The 12,616-nt window shown below is 45.9% G+C and overlaps 1 protein-coding gene across 1 annotated transcript in view; it reads left to right on the plus strand.

The window, feature by feature from the left end:
- Positions 1-12,616, plus strand: part of LOC140489335 (epidermal growth factor receptor kinase substrate 8-like protein 1) — a 107,541-nt gene that overhangs the window by 21,235 nt on the left and 73,690 nt on the right. Inside the window, exon 2 of the mRNA XM_072588777.1 lies at positions 1,210-1,279. Within this exon, the coding sequence (XP_072444878.1) occupies positions 1,236-1,279 (44 nt within the window). The 5' untranslated portion in view covers positions 1,210-1,235. The remainder of the gene's footprint in view (positions 1-1,209; positions 1,280-12,616) is intronic.

Consider the following 12,616-nt stretch of genomic DNA (forward strand, 5'->3'; position numbering starts at 1 on the left):
CCAGCACAGGAACAGGCCCTTCGGCCCACAATGTTGTAGATGATAGAACAGTCCAGCACACGATCATGCCCTTCAGCCCACAATGTTGTAGAACATAGAACAGTCCAGCACACGATCAGGCCCTTCAGCCCACAATGTTGTAGAACATAGAACAGTCCAGCACACGATCAGGCCCTTCGGCCCACAATGTTGTAGAACATAGAACAGTCCAGCACAGGATCAGGCCCTTCGGCCCACAATGTTGTAGAACATAGAACAGTCCAGCACAGGATCAGGCCCTTCGGCCCACGATGTTGTGCCGAACATGACGCCCAATTAAACTAATCCCTTCTGCCTTCCCTTGGTCCATATCCCTCCATTCCTTGTCTATTCATGGGCTTATCTAGAAGCCCCTCAAATGCCCCTATTGTATCAGCCTCTACTACCTCCCCTGGCAGCGCGTTCCACACTCCTACCACTGTCTGTGTAAAAACCTTGCCCCTCACATCTCCTTTGAACTTTCCCCCTCTCCCCTTAAACATGTGCATCAGAATTCAAGAGTTTTAAAAAGAAACCATCATGGGGCAAAATGCAGCTGACGGGGACACTTAAAATTGCACACAAGGAAAAAAACGTAAATTTATATTCTGTGTTTTCTATCCGAACATTATTTTTAAAAATTAGATTAATGTTCAAAGTTTGTGAGAAGATTTGTAGCTCGGGTGCTCATTGTTGTGGTTCTGTTCGCCGAGCTGGGAATTTGTTTTGCAGACGTTTCGTCCCCTGTCTAGGTGACATCCTCAGTGCTTGGGAGCCTCGTGTGAAGCGCTTTTGTGATCTTTCCTCCGGCATTTATAGTGGTATAGTGGCATATATAACCACTATAAATGCCAGAGGAAAGATCACAGAAGCGCTTCACAGGTGGCTCCCAAACACTGAGGATGTCACCTAGACAGGGGATGAAACGTCTGCAACACAAATTCCCAGCTCGGCAAACAGAACCACAACAACATTAGATTAATGTATATAGATGTCTCACTGTTTTTGATTGTAAGTTACATTTCCCACTAACTAATTCCTGAAAGTGATTGGAATTGATCTTTTTTTTAAGGTCACAAACATCCTGGGATAAATCGATGATAGAGAGCGAGTGTGTGTATGTGAGATCAGGGTGACTGCACAATCCTTTCGTTTCCACTTTACTAAGTCCTTTCAATATTTTCCCTTCAGGATTTTGCCACATCAACAGATCAGCGATGAGCTACGGGTCCAAAGACCTAAAGGGAATGCTCCAGTATGGGTAAGCACCTAGCTTTCTGACTTTGTGCTGCGCCTGGTAGCTGTGCATGTCATTTGTTGAGTCTGTGTGATTACAGTGGGTTTAACTGAGTGAGTGACAAGAGTGTGGTTAAATCATTATGTCTCGGTGTGTGGTCAACAAAGGGCTTTCTGCTGTATGTTTTAAATGTGTTGATGTAATGCAAAGCAGACTTTGAGTGTGTGTGTGTGTGATTTGAGACAAAAAACCTGCAGATGCTGGATGCTGGAACACAAAATAGACAGGCAGGAGGCTGGAAGAACACAGCAAGCCAGGAGAAGTCAACGTTTCAGATGTAACCCTTCCTCAGAGTCCTGAAGAAGGTTTATACCCGAAACATTGACTCCTCCACCTCCTAATGCTCCCTGGTTTGTTGTATTCTTCCAGCTTCCTGCCTGTCTCTTCTGTGTATGTGATAGCATGTATGTGTGAGTGTCTGTAAGTTTATGTGTGTGAGTCTTTGTGTGGGTCTTGTCTTTGTTTGTGACAGAGTGAACATATATTGGGGTGTGGATATCAGAGTGTGTGCTTGTGCTAATGTGTGTCTCTGGGAATCGAAGGCAGTTGAGTTGACAACTACCAAGAATACCACAGATTTGTTTCGACTGTTAAGCAGTGTCGGAGACTCATGCAGCAGGGAAACAGACCTTTCAGTCCAACAGACCTTGTCGACCATAATCCCAAACTAATCTAGGCCCACCTGCCTGCGCTTGGCCCATATCCCTCCAAACCATTCCTATTCATATACTTATCTAAATGTCTTTAAAACTTTGTAACTGTACTGCATCCACCACTTCCTCTGGAAGTTCATTCCACACACGAAACACCCTCAGCATAAAAAGATTTGCCCCTCGTGTCTCTTTTAAAGCTATCTCCTGTCATCTTAAAAATATGTCCCTGGTCTTGAAATCTCCCACCCTAGACACCTGCCAATCACCTTATCTATGCCCCTCATGATTTTATAAACCTCTACAAGGTCACCTCCTCAACCTCCCACGCTCCAGTGAAAAAAGCCAATTAGTCCTGACTCCTCTGATATTATCTCTGCTGAATGTTAACTTCTCAGGATACTTAGGATCTTTTTTGCCCCCGGATATTGCTTCCATCCTGTGTTTCAGACTGTCTCATAACTGGATCCAAGCTCCTTCTGGAGAATCTGCATAAGGAGGCCATTTGGCCCATTGTGCATGTGGTGGCTGTGTCCCACACTGAGCCCATTCTTCCTGCTAGTGCCCCCATAGACCTGTCAATGATTCCCCTTTAACCTGATACGGGTTAAGGTTGATGCTGCATTTGGGGCAACACACTCCAGAGCACAGCTCACCGAAAACAAAACAAATCTCCCTGGAGACCCTCCTGGCTCTTCTTATCGTTAATATTTTTCATCTGTTGAAGACAGTCCTTTTTGGGGAATGGTTTCTCCTTATTTTCTCCATCAACACCCCTTCACAGTTTTGAACTTGCAATTTTCAGCTCTGTAGAACTTCCTCATGGTTTTCCCCCTTCTAAGGTGATCGTTCCCAGTTTCTCTGGCCTCTATAATAGGATTGTCCTGACTTAAAATCCCACTTCCTCCACTGCTATTTAGCTGAACCTTTGTGGGATCTTTCTATGCACAGTTATGGCTGCCACATTTGCCACAAGGCCCACTGCAGGAACTTGCCAAGATCCCAATAGCACCTTCCAAACCCACTTCCATCGAGAAGGACAAGGGGCAGCAGATCCATGGGAACACCACCCCCTGCAAGTTCCCCTCCGAGCCACTCACCGTCCTGACTTGGAAATATCTCGCCGTTCCTTCGCTGTCACTGGGTCAAAATCCTGGAACTTCATCCCACAGAGGATTATGGACGACTGAGTCCCCAACTGTGTGGAAGCTGGCCATTCAGCCTATCGAATCAACACGAACCCTCCAAAGGGCATCTCACCCAGACTCACCCCATCATCCTACAGTTCCCATGGCTAACCCGCTTAGCCTGCACACCTCTTGAACACTATGGGGCAATTTAGCATGGCCAATCCACCCTCACCTGCACACCTTTGGACTGTGGGAGGAAACCAGAGCACCCGGAAGACCCCCTGCAGACACTGGAAGAACATGCAAACTTCTACACGTGATGTTGAGGTGCCGGTGTTGGACTGGGGTGAACAAAGTTAAAAATCACACAACATCAGGTTATAGTCCAACAGGTTTATTTGGAAGTACAAGCCTTTTGGAGCACAGCTCCTTCGTCAGGTAGCTGGTGGGGTGGGATAATAGGACAAGAATTTATAGTGAAAGATCATCGTGACAAACTCCACACAGGCAGACTCCCAAGGTAGGAATCGAACCTGGGTCCCTGATGCTGTGAAACAGCAGAGCTAACCACCCAGTGATGTAGGAGAAAGCGAGGACTGCAGATACTGGCGATCAGAGTCGAGAGCGTGGTGCTGGAAAAGCACAGCTGGTCAGGCAGCGTCCGAGGAGCTTTTGTCCGAAACATCAACTCTCCTGCTCCTCAGATGCTGCCTGACCGGCTGTGCTTTTCCAGCTCCACATTCCTGACATCCAATGATGTCCCTACCTCACGTAGATTGGGATCAAACAGGTATGCCAGCACCCACTTTTTGGAAAGGCCAGGACAGGCTATAAATACCAGGTACTGGATTAGTGGTGCTGGAAGAGCACAGCAGTTCAGGCAGCATCCAACGAGCAGCGGGATTTCGCTGCTCGTTGGATGCTGCCTGAACTGCTGTGCTCTTCCAGCACCACTAATCCAGTATTTGATTTTCAGCATCTGCAGTCATTGTTTTTACCTTATAAATACCAGGTGGTTGGCGATGTCCACGCCCAAGAAATGAATTAAAAACACACTTCAAAGTGATTCGGAGGGAAAGCGAAATCCTTCGGGACTCTTCTGACAGTAGTGGTGAAGTGTTATCTGATACATGCCGTTCTTCTGACTAAGTTTATTTCTGGTTTGTTTTGTGCGGCTGGACAATGCTGGGCATTGTGCAAATTGTCAACAGGAACAAAATGTTTGAGTGTCTCCTCACCTCCTTATTCTGCCTGAATACCCGTCAATCCAGAGAACTCGCCCCAATCCTCCCAGCCCTTGCCTTTGTTGATTCAAATAGCTACGCTCTGGTTGGCAGGCAGCCTAGTTTCAAGGCTGGAGGCAGTGTACATATTGAAACCTGCTCACATCTTCATGACTCATTGTGTTGGTAACACTAGATAATAGATTGGGTACCACTGTATCAATGTTTGCGAAGCTCCTGACACACAGCGCCAGGTGAAACAGGTTAATGCAGATGGGGGTTGCCACCTTTCTGTCAAGTCTAAAAATACACGTCAGCATTACCACTTCTGTGGGTCACGTTCCTGGAGGTTTCTGATCACCGCCTCCAACCACTCACTCTGATCCATGCAAGCATTCCATCCAATTATCAGTCAACACATCCACCCTCTGTGTCCTTACCAGGAATGCTAACCATCTCATCAATCAAGAGTCAGGCCATTCAGCCCCTTCAGCTTACTTTCCCTTCCATTCAATAATGTTGTGTTTGATTCACGAGGGTTAATCAGATCACCGCTGTGACGTTTTGCCCCCTCGATGACTTTGATGCAAATCTCTTCAATTTAAATAAATACTTTTTTCTCATGTATTTGTTTCATCTTGGGTTTTTCACAGCAATATCCTGAAGATTAATCTGTAATCCCTGTCGAGTCTCACTTACACACACACACACGTACACACTCTCATATATTCTCACACACACACACGCACACATGTACACACACAAATACATGCACACACTCTCATTCTCACTCACACACACTTACATATTCACACACACAAACACGCACACACACTCTCATATATTCTCACACACACTTACATATTCACACACACATACACGCACACACTCTCATATATTCTCACACACACACTTGCATATTCACACACACTCACGCACACACACACATCTACACATGTACACATATTCTCACATATTCACAGATATACACACACTCTCACATATTCACATACGTACACACAAACACACACATCACACATAAATTAACATTCACACACACTCACATTCAGACTCACACACTCGCACTCACACTCACTCTTATAAATGTTGTAAATGAAAACTTAGAGGAGCTGGGATACAGTCTTGACCAGATCAAGATTGATGAAGTTGATGTGCTGGTAAGTTTGGAAAACATTAAGATTGATAAGTCCCCAGGGCTGGACGAGATTTATCCTAGGTTGCTCTGGGAAGCGAGAAAGGAGGTTGCTAAGCCGCTCGCCAGGATATTTGCCTCCTCACTCTCCACGGGAGTCGTTCCGGAGGATTGGAAGGAGGCGAATGTTGTTCCTCTTTTCAAGAAGGGGAATAGGGAAATCCCTGGCAATTACAGACCAGTCAGTCTTACGTGTGTGGCCAACAAAGTTGTGGAAAGAATTCTGAGGGATAGGATTTATGACTATTTGGCAAAGCATTGTGTGATTAAAGGCAGTCAGCATGGCTTTGTGAGGGGCAGGTCATGCCTCACAAATCTTATTGAGTTCTTTGAGGAGGTGTCAAGACAGGTTGATGATGGTAGAGCAGTGGATGTGGTATATATGGATTTCAGCAAGACATTTGATAGGGTTCCCCATGGTAGGCTCATTCATAAAGTCAGGAAGTATGGGATATAGGGAGATTTGGCTGTCTAGATTCAGATTTGGTTGGCTGACAGAAGGCAGAGAATGGTTATAGATGGAAAGTATTCTGCCTGGAGGTCAGTGTTGAGTGGGGTCCCGCAGGGCTCTGTTCTTGGGCCTCTGCTCTTTGTAGCTTTTATAAATGACTTGGATGAGGAGGTTGAGGGATGGGTTAGTAAATTTGCAGATGACACAAAGGTTGGAGGTCTCGCCGATAGTATAGAGGGGTACTGCAGGCTGCAGCGCGACATAGACAGGATGCAGAGCTGGGCTGAGAAATGGCAGATGGAGTTCAACCTGGATAAATGCAAAGTGATGCATTTCAGAAGGTCAAACTTGAATGCTGAATATAGGATTAAAGACAGGATTCTTGGCAGAGTGGAAGAACAGAGGGATCTGGGTGTGCAAGTACATAGATCCCTAAATGTTGCCACCCAAATGGATAGGGTTGTTAAGAAAGCATATGGTAGTTTGGCTTTCATTAACAGGGGGATCGAGTTTAAGAGCCACAAGGTTTTGCTGCAGCTCTACAAGTCCCTGGTGAGACCACACTTGGAATATTGTGTCCAATTCTGGTCGCCCTATTATAGGAAAGATACAGAGGCTTTGGAGAGGGTGCAAAGAAGGTTTACCAGGATACTGCCTGGACTGGAGGGCTTGCCTTATCAAGAGATTCAGAGAGTCATAGAGATGTACAGCATGGAAACAGACCTTTTGGTCCAACCCGTCCATGCTGACCAGATATCCCAACACAATCTAGTCCCACCTGCTAGCACCCAGCCCATATCCCTCCAAACCCTTCCTATTCATATACCCATCCAAATGCCTCTTAAATGTTGCAATTGTACCAGCCTCCACCACTTCCTCTGGCAGCTCATTCCATACATGTACCACCCTCTGCGTGAAAAAGTTGCCCCTTAGGTCTCTTTTACATCTTTCCCCTCTCACCCTAAACCTATGCCCTCTAGTTCTGGACTCCCCGACCCCAGGGCAGGTTCTCTCTCTCTCTCTCTCTCTCTCTCCCTCCTGCACTGTCCTCACCATGCGCTTCCTTTGTCTGCTCTTCTCCCTTTTAAACTGCTGTTGTTTTGACTTTTTTCCCCACACTTCCAAAACAATGCAACAGCAAGTAAAACAGTAATTACTGCTCCTGGAATTCGAGGAAATCGCCTCCAACACCTAAAACACCCCAAAAAAAGGAGCAGCTCTTACAGCCAGAAATTTTTCCCGTCCTCCATCTTGGATTACCCAGAATCCTTTGGTTGAATAGCTCGGACTTTTCTCTCTGGAGAGAAGGACAAAGAGTGGAGACCTGACCGAGGTGTACAAAATAATGAGAGGAATAGATAGAGTCAATAGGCATAGACTTTTCCTCAGGGCAGGATTGACTGGTACGAGAAGTCATTGTTTGAAGACATTAGGAGGAAGGTATAAAGGAGACATCAGAGGTAGGTACTTTATGCAGAGAGTTGTGAATGTATGGAATGCATTGCCAGCTGTGGTGGTGGAAGCAGAGTCATTGGGGACATTTAAGCGACTGCTGGACATGCACGTGGACAGCAATGAGTTGAGGGGTGCGTAGGTTAAGTTACTATATTTTACATTAGGGTTAAGTCTCGGCACAACATTGTGGGCAAAAGGGCCTGTTCTGAGCTGTACGTTTCTATGTTCTATGTTCTATTACAGCACAATTTCCTACCTCTTATACTCCCTCCACCCTGCTCCTTCCAATAAAGACTGACATTCACCATTTGCGTTCCTTTGCTGCGTACTGTAGCTATCTGTTCACATTCCGTGAATGAGTGTGAGTGTGCGTGAATAAGTGTGCATGTGAAAGAGTGTGTGAGTGTGTGTGTACATGAATGTGTGCATTAGTGTGCGTGAGTGTACGTGAATGTGTGAGTGCGTATGTGAGTGTGTGTGTGTGAGAGAGAGATTGTGTACGTGAATGTGAGAGTGTGTGTGTATGTGAGTGTGTGTGTGTGTGTGTGTGTGTGTGCATGTGAGTATGTGTGAGTGTGTATTTGAGTGTATCTGAGCATCCGAGGAGGGTATGTAGGTTAGTTTGATCTTAGATTAGGAAAAAGGTCAGTACAACATTGAGGGCAGAAGGGCCTGTACTATGCTGTACTGTTCTATGTTCTATGATTGGACGAGGCATTGCCACAGCGAATGCCCTCAGGAGCGATTCTTCTCCCAGGTTTGTCTCTACCGGTTCAACACCTGGATATGTCCCATTCTCTTACAGCACACAGCCTACTGTGTGTGTATCTATGTAACTTCTAGAAAGCAGAATAAGCTGCCTTGCAAGCCCAGATATTGCACCTTCCTTGTTTTTTGAATTCACAATAACCTGGGGGACAATCCTTGTGCATTTCCCATGACAATGCCTCAACCAATCAGAAGTGGACTTGGCAACCAATCAGCACCCTTTTTCACCTGCTGTATCAATTGTTGCAGCCTTTGAAGCTTGGCATTCTTGCAATCTGTCCTGATGAGTGGAAAACAGAATGCTTCAAAAATTCTTTTTAATAGCAATAAACATGTTCCACACTACCAAGTAATTACTTATATTCCTCTTCATCTTGCTTTAATAATATGGATGCAAAGACTATTTTTTTCAAAAGTGGATAACTGAGATGATTATGCAACATTCCAAATAAATATGATCTCTTGAGGTATCAATGCAAATAATATGAAAATGTCAATAATTTTGACATGAACTAACATGTTTTTTAAAATAAATGCGCATAAACTTACCAACAAAATGTTTATTATTTTCATAAATTCTTATTAATTCTAATAAGATTTGTTCTTAATAGGAAGAAATGTTTGGGATAGAACTGGTGGATGGTCCGGTGGGTATTTTTTGACTGGCCTTGGCAGTCGAACTGCTTCCCCTTGTGGGACGGTCAAGAACAAGAGGAGGTCATTGAGAGGAGGTCGGATCAAAACAGAGATGAGGAGAAACTATTTCTCCCAGAGGGTTGGGAATCTGTGGAACCTACTGCCCCAAAGTGCAGTGGAGGCAGAACCAATCAACAGATTCAAGAAAGATATGATTCTGTTGGAAAGTGGGTTAAAGGGATTGTGGGGAGCAGACTGGAGAAGAGAGTTGAGACCAGGATAGAATCAGCCATGATCATGTTAAATGGCAGAGTGGGCATGAGTTGTCTACTCCCATTCCCGTTTCCTATGTTCCGAAGTGTTTGAGAATCATAGAATCCCTACAGTGTGGAAACAGGCCATTCGGCCCATCAAGTCCATACCGAACCTCCCACCCCCTCCCCCCGAAGAACATCCTACCCAGACCCACCACCCCCTAACCTATCCCCGTCACCTGACATTACCATGACTAACCATCCTAGCCCACACATTCCTGAACAATATGGGGCAATTCAGCACGGCCAATCCACCCTCACCTGCACATCTCTGGATTGTGGGAGGAAACTGGAGCACCTGGAAGAAACCCACACAGACACGGGGAGAATGTGCAAACTCCACACAGAAAGTTGCTCGAGGGTGGAATCGAACCCAGGTGCCTGGATCAAGGTGCCTGTGTTGATGAATGGCCATACAGCATTCTGGAACATTCTGTGGCATGCACCAAACAGACTGCGCACAGCAAAAGGAAATGAAAACGAGGAATCGCACTGATTAGATTAGATTACTTACAGTGTGGAAACAGGCCCTTCGGCCCAACAAGTCCACACCGACGCGCACCCACCCATACCCCTTCCCCTACATTTAACACTACGGGCAATTTAGCGTGGCTAATTCACCTAACCTGTACATTTTTGGACTGTGGGAGGAAACCAGAGCAAACCCACGCAGACACGGGGAGAATGTGCAAACTCCACACAGTTAGTTGTCTGAGGTGGGAATTGAACCCGGGTCTCTGGCACTGTGAGGCAGCAGTACTAACCACTGTGCCAATGTGCCGCCCAAGCACTGCTTGATGAAAACGCAATTATTCTCCTCAGCTTCACTTCAGGCAGTGAACACTGGGCCATTGGATCATGTTTGGCCTAATCTGCATCATGAAGCATTCAGTTCTCATGGGAGTTCCTGGAGGACTAATGTACCTGACCGCGGGGAGAGCTGTGCAATGACAGGAATAAAGTTGGTGTGTTGTGGAATAAAGTTGGTGTGCTGTAATGGTTAAGGATTTCCAACCTTCCTGATTAAGTTAATTAACACCATATAGCCATAGTCAGAATTGTTCAAGCCACCTACACACGTTGGCTGCTTTCCGAGAGTACCTCGTGTTCTGTAAACTGCTCTTGTTGATTGGATTACGGGTCTTATTTTAGGTTGACTCTTGACTGAATTATTAAACAACAGGGAAATTTTTTAAAAATGAGAACATGGCCAAATTTTTTTTAAAGAAATGGCTCTGGATCAGGAACTGAAAAATGAAAAAATCTGCCAAAACTGAGTTAGTGTGCATGCATGCAAGGGTGGTGCACACAGTTGGTGTGCACGGCATGCATTGGTGCATGTGCTTTGCTGTGTGCAGAGTTGGTATGCTGGCACAACACACAAGTCAGTGTCAGTGTGTGTCCATTTGTGTGTGGGCTGATGTGAATGTGTTGGGGAGTGTAAACGTTGCAGTACTGAGGCCTGTTTGTGTTCATTGGAGTGTGTGTGTGTGTGTGTGTGCTTATGGGTGTGGGACTGCACACGCGTGTGAGTTGGAGAGAGTGTGTGGGGTATGTATGTAAATGTATGTGTGCGTGTCAGTGTGTATATGTGTTTGCGCATGTGTGCATGAAGATGTGCGTGTGTGTATGTGTCTGAGAGTGTGCATGTGTGTGCATGTGTTTGTACATCAGAGAGAGTGTGGGGCTGTATGTAAATGCACGTGTGTATGTGTGCATGTGAGTGTGTATGTGTGTCTGCATGTGGGTTTGTGTGTGGGTGTGTGTGATTGTGTATGTGTCTGAGTGTGTGTGTGTGAATGTGAATGTGTGTGTGCCTGTGTTTGTGTGAATGTGTGTGTGAGAGTGTGTGGGGGTGTATGTAAATATGTGCGTGTATGTATGTGTGTGAGCATTTGCACTTGTGTGTGGGTGCAAGTGATTGTGTGTGTGTGTGTGTGTGTGTGTGTGTGTGTGCACATGCGCAGCCTGTGTTTGTGTGTGTGTGTGTGTGTGTGTGTGTGTGTGTGTGCACATGCGCAGCCTGTGTTTGTGTGTGTGTGTGTGTGTGTGTGCACATGTGCAGCCTGTGTTTGTGTGTGTGTGTGTGTGTGTGTGTGTGTGCACATGTGCAGCCTGTGTTTGTGTGTGTGTGTGTGTGTGTGTGTGTGTGCACATGTGCAGCCTGTGTTTGTGTGTGTGTGTGTGTGCACATGTGCAGCCTGTGTTTGTGTGTGTGTGTGTGTGTGCACACATGCGCAGCCTGTGTTTGTGTGTGTGTGTGTGTGTGTGTGTGTGTGTGCACATGTGCAGCCTGTGTTTGTGTGTGTGTGTGTGTGTGTGTGTGTGTGTGCACATGCGCAGCCTGTGTTTGTGTGTGTGTGTGTGTGTGTGTGTGCACATGCGCAGCCTGTGTTTGTGTGTGTGTGTGTGTGTGTGTGTGTGCACATGTGCAGCCTGTGTTTGTGTGTGTGTGTGTGTGTGTGTGTGTGTGCACATGCGCAGCCTGTGTTTGTGTGTGTGTGTGTGTGTGTGCACACATGCGCAGCCTGTGTGTGTGTGTGTGTGTGTGCACACATGCGCAGCCTGTGTTTGTGTGTGTGTGTGTGTGTGCACATGCGCAGCCTGTGTGTGTGTGTGTGAGTGTGTGTGTGTGCACATGTGCAGCCTGTGTGTGTGTGTGTGAGTTGCAGTCTGTATACCATGAGGTCCATGAGTATACCGTGGAGGTTTGTGGGCATTTGTATACCCAGGTGTGAAATACAGAGGTTGACACATATTGTGTTGCCTCACCAATGCTGGACAACAGGTCTGCTCATTGTTTCGGGATTACATCCCAGGGATGTAATAATTCTGCCAAAGTGAGAGACAGAACATGTAGGACATAAAAGTTATCCAGAAACTTTCACCGGGACAACCTGCTTTCACCCTGAATTCATTTCAAAGGTGTTTCGGAAATAGGAGAGAGATGCGCTGGGCAGTCTTTCCAACTGGAAACCCAACTGTCCCCAAGGAAAACACTGTTCCAACAAGGCAGGGAGAAAATTCCGAACCCTGAGAACCCTGATTTCTCTCCAAGTGAATGCAAGCAATAAACTGACATCATCTTGAGAAAAGCTCCCAGGTATATGCGTCAATAAATCCAGGTATCCATAGAACTTAAAAATAAATCAATTTTCCCCAATCCTTCAAACTCAACTCCTCACAAAATATATGAAGCCTTCGGGATAGGAGTAGGCCATTCAGCCCTTCAAACCTGTTCTGCCGTTCAATTAGATCATTACTGATCTGTGGTCTAGTTCCTTATCCTTTGAAATAACTGCACAGAGGTTGGTTACAGATGCACAATGCATGGGCTCTGACCAGCCAGCTCAGAGTCAGTCCCTGGAGTGAGGAGACTCTCTGACACTCTTGTTTTTTTTTTCCTTTTTTTTTTCCCCTTTTTTTAACCCCCACACTACCACCTAACTGCGGTAGTGCTT

Source organism: Chiloscyllium punctatum, chromosome 18, assembly GCF_047496795.1.
Source record: "Chiloscyllium punctatum isolate Juve2018m chromosome 18, sChiPun1.3, whole genome shotgun sequence".
Lineage (NCBI taxonomy): Eukaryota > Metazoa > Chordata > Chondrichthyes > Orectolobiformes > Hemiscylliidae > Chiloscyllium > Chiloscyllium punctatum.